The 3,454-nt window shown below is 40.0% G+C and overlaps 1 protein-coding gene across 1 annotated transcript; it reads right to left on the minus strand.

Annotated features, from left to right (window-relative positions):
* Positions 1-2,114: 2,114 nt before the first annotated feature.
* Positions 2,115-3,069, minus strand: LOC306882588 (homeobox protein vent1-like; the record flags this gene model as incomplete). Its single annotated transcript, XM_079437307.1, has 3 exons — positions 2,115-2,330; positions 2,525-2,727; positions 2,814-3,069. The coding sequence occupies 3 exons, from the start codon at positions 3,067-3,069 to the stop codon at positions 2,115-2,117; spliced, it is 675 nt and encodes a 224-aa protein (XP_079293433.1).
* Between the last annotated feature and the right edge of the window lie 385 nt (positions 3,070-3,454).

Consider the following 3,454-nt stretch of genomic DNA (forward strand, 5'->3'; position numbering starts at 1 on the left):
ATTATAACTCTGTAATTGAAGTTAATAGATGTTGCAATGGGCTTGTTCACACGTTCGGTGTACTTGTGCTATCCAGGCGCCAGCGAGTCTGAGCACCTCAAGCACCTGAGAATTAACAGATATTAATTAAATATCAATGCACTGATACAATCAATTGACGGAGAGCAACATCATGCACTCATCCATCAGCAGATAATGTGCATTTGAAAGAGAGTCGGATTAACTCTTGATCTCCATTATGCGCGAGTCTTTCCACGTGTCCATTCAGCACGCTTGTTTATTACAGCAAACGCATCTTCGCATCTTCTGTGTTTGAGCAGCAGCTGCCGGCTACAGGAGTCTCTGCTGTCATTGAAGGCTACATGAAAGCGTTTGTTGTCTGATGCCAAACACTGGAATGCGTCTCTGGCGCCTCACAAACTCCCGAGAGATGCTGAATTATAAAGCTACCTGGGGATAGTTGCATGTATTTTAAGAATATAGATGGAGAAATATTAAACTAATGTGAGAAGATGAAGATAAAAATTAGATATTAGATAAAATGAAATTTAAAACCAATGAGATCAATTCCATCCACATGTTCGATTTTATTAAAAACACATTCTTATGTTGTTCCACAAAACCTGTTACTTATTAATACAGCTACTGATGAATTCAGACACTGTCTAAAATACCCACTTGAAGAATCTAGAATCCAACATAAAGAAAACAAATCCACAAACAAGATATGCATCCGAGGAAACTATAGCGCAACATCAAGATACATAAAGATTTTTAGGTTATTATTTTAATGACGGCATGTACAGTAAATTAACTAATCTCTCTATGAAACATAATGATCGATTTTACAGAATGATCATGAGTTATTAAACTCCATTGGCCTTCAGTAACTAGTTTCAGGGGTTGATATTAGAGGGTGATCTGTCACATCACCACTGTATGAAACAACACACACGCACACACACACACACGCGCGCGCGCACACACACACACAACCCAGACATGCTGGAGCCAGTCTGTTGGGATTCTGTGAAGAGTGTAAACTCATCAATGGGCGACTTAATTAGGACTAATTGTTGGCCATGATCTGCTCGTTAGGTGTCGTTTGAAGTGCAGGGAGTTGCGCGCAGATGAAAGCGCAGTGTGAGACCGTGGCGCAGCGGCTCCCGCGGATCAATGTGCTGCCGGGTTTGTTTAGGGGTTCTTTGGCGCCTACATTTGATTTAAATACATCTCACTCGTATTATTTTAGGTTCATATGCCAACCTCTTTCTCCATGTGCGCATAAATGGCATGTTAAATGCTTAATGAAAAATAACCATATTGTTCTTTGGGTATAAAAAATGTTGATGTTGCATTATATTTTTATGGGACAGCTCTAACTCACATATTTAACTAGCTTCAGGATGCTTTTATACACTTTTCAACCGTGTATAGCCACTAATAACAACAGGAATCTATTGCTTTTCACTCGATTTCAAACCTGAACTGGGTTTAAAAATATAGTTTTTGTTTACATTGTGGGTCTAAACAAAACAGCCACGAGAAATCATTACGCGATGAACTAAGTAAATGAATAAAATGTATTTATTTACTGATGATTTAATAAATGCAGCATAAATGCAAAGATTTATATATTTGTATGTTGATGTAATACATAATTGTCAGATCACAAATGGGCAGAGAAATGTCATTTTATTGATGACCTTTGGTTGCAGATGCTCAATAATTCACTTTAACTTCTATAAAGTGTGTGAAATGATCCAAGAAAACACTGAATTCCTGAATCAAGTCACTCAGTTTAGTGCATGTCACAATATCTGTTAACTTGAAAGGAAACTGATTAAGATTAAATGCATTTGAAAAACAAATATTTCAGATCGATTCACTTCTGAAACCAATCTAATCAAATGTTAACTTTAAGCCTGTAAAGTTACAGATAAATCACCAGTGACGCAAACTTAAGCATAAAACATACTTTATTTCTTATAATAAATAAACTCTTTTAATTAAACACTTTTTTTTCTTTAACAAAAAAACATAACTGTACAGATATTGCACACAGAATGTGATGTAAGTGTTTTAAAGGCACGAGTCTCTGGATGTGTCAGTGTTCAGTAGTAATGCTGGCTCTGCATCATGAGCTGGTGAGGAGGAACCAGAGGCATCATCTGCGGCATCAGCGCGCTGTGATGCGGAAACGGAAGTCGCTGTCTGTCGTAGCAGTGGTACTGAAGCGGAAGCAGCATCTGAGGCAACAGATAGTCAGCGCGCATCTCCTGGACTTCTCGCTTCAGCTTCATCCTGCGGTTCTGGAACCAAGTTCTGACCTGAAGAACAAAACGATACATTTAAAATGCGTTCTATTTTACAAAACCTTACTTTTCCAATCATTTCAAATGCGATTAAAAAAATATTTTTCGGTGTATGAGAGGAGGCTTTTTATTCTCATGAATGCATTTCGAGAAAATAATTGGCTAAATGTAAATAAAGCCCTGGAGTGAGTTTAATGCGCGCGTCTCACCTGAGTTTCTGACAGGTTGAGTTTCAGAGCTGTTTTCACTCTCTCTCCCGCGTCCAAGTATTTGTGTCTGCTGAAGATTTTCTCCAGTTTGTCGATCTGTTCCGGAGTGAATTTGGTTCTGATTCTTCGCGTCTCGATGGATGCGCATTCAGACGCGGCCGCTTCGCTCTCATAACCAGACGAATAGCCGCTGTTTTCTGAAACTGAACATGAAATATGACATTAAAACGCGCTCTATTTCCATTCATGTGAATAAAAACCCAAAATGCATGGAAGCACGCATACTCACAGCTTGGAGATGAGCAGCTTCTTTGCGTAACCGGAGTTGTGGCCTCCTTCTCTTTAACTGTCTCTGGTTCCTGTTCAGCGTTCATAACCTTTGGTTTCAGCTGCAAATAAATCTTATCGTATGATGTTGGAGGTCTCGGTTGAACCACACACGGTACGTGTGGCCTGTGCGTCTTTTCCTCCGGCTCCAGAACGTCTTGAGGCGGCGAATGGTGAAAGCTTTGGGCGAGCCAGTCCACAGAAAACTTCTTCACCATGATTGCGGTCTGTGTGTCTGAGGAAGTGAATCTATCCGAGTACAATCCAAGAAGCCTTCAAAAGCGGCCTGAATATATATATAGCCCCGTGCCGCATCACATTAACATATGCATGGAGGAGTTAACGCCTGATCGATTCTCAATCATTAGGCCTAATGGGTCGTTATTGAAGTCTTTACATATCCTGTGATCGTGTGAAAAAGCCTGGCGCCAGCTTGTCTGTGAGAACCTCTGGCTCATCCAGCTGTCTGCATCCTCTTCAAACACAGATGGAGTGTCGGAACAACTGGATCCGAGTGGCGCATTTATGGCGAAAACTGCAGAGTTAATATTGGGAATTTAAAGCTTAAAGCCAAGAAACTTAAAAACAACAACCTTAAATGAT

The sequence above is a fragment of the Barbus barbus genome (assembly GCF_936440315.1).
Source record: "Barbus barbus genome assembly, chromosome: 16".
NCBI lineage: Eukaryota > Metazoa > Chordata > Actinopteri > Cypriniformes > Cyprinidae > Barbus > Barbus barbus.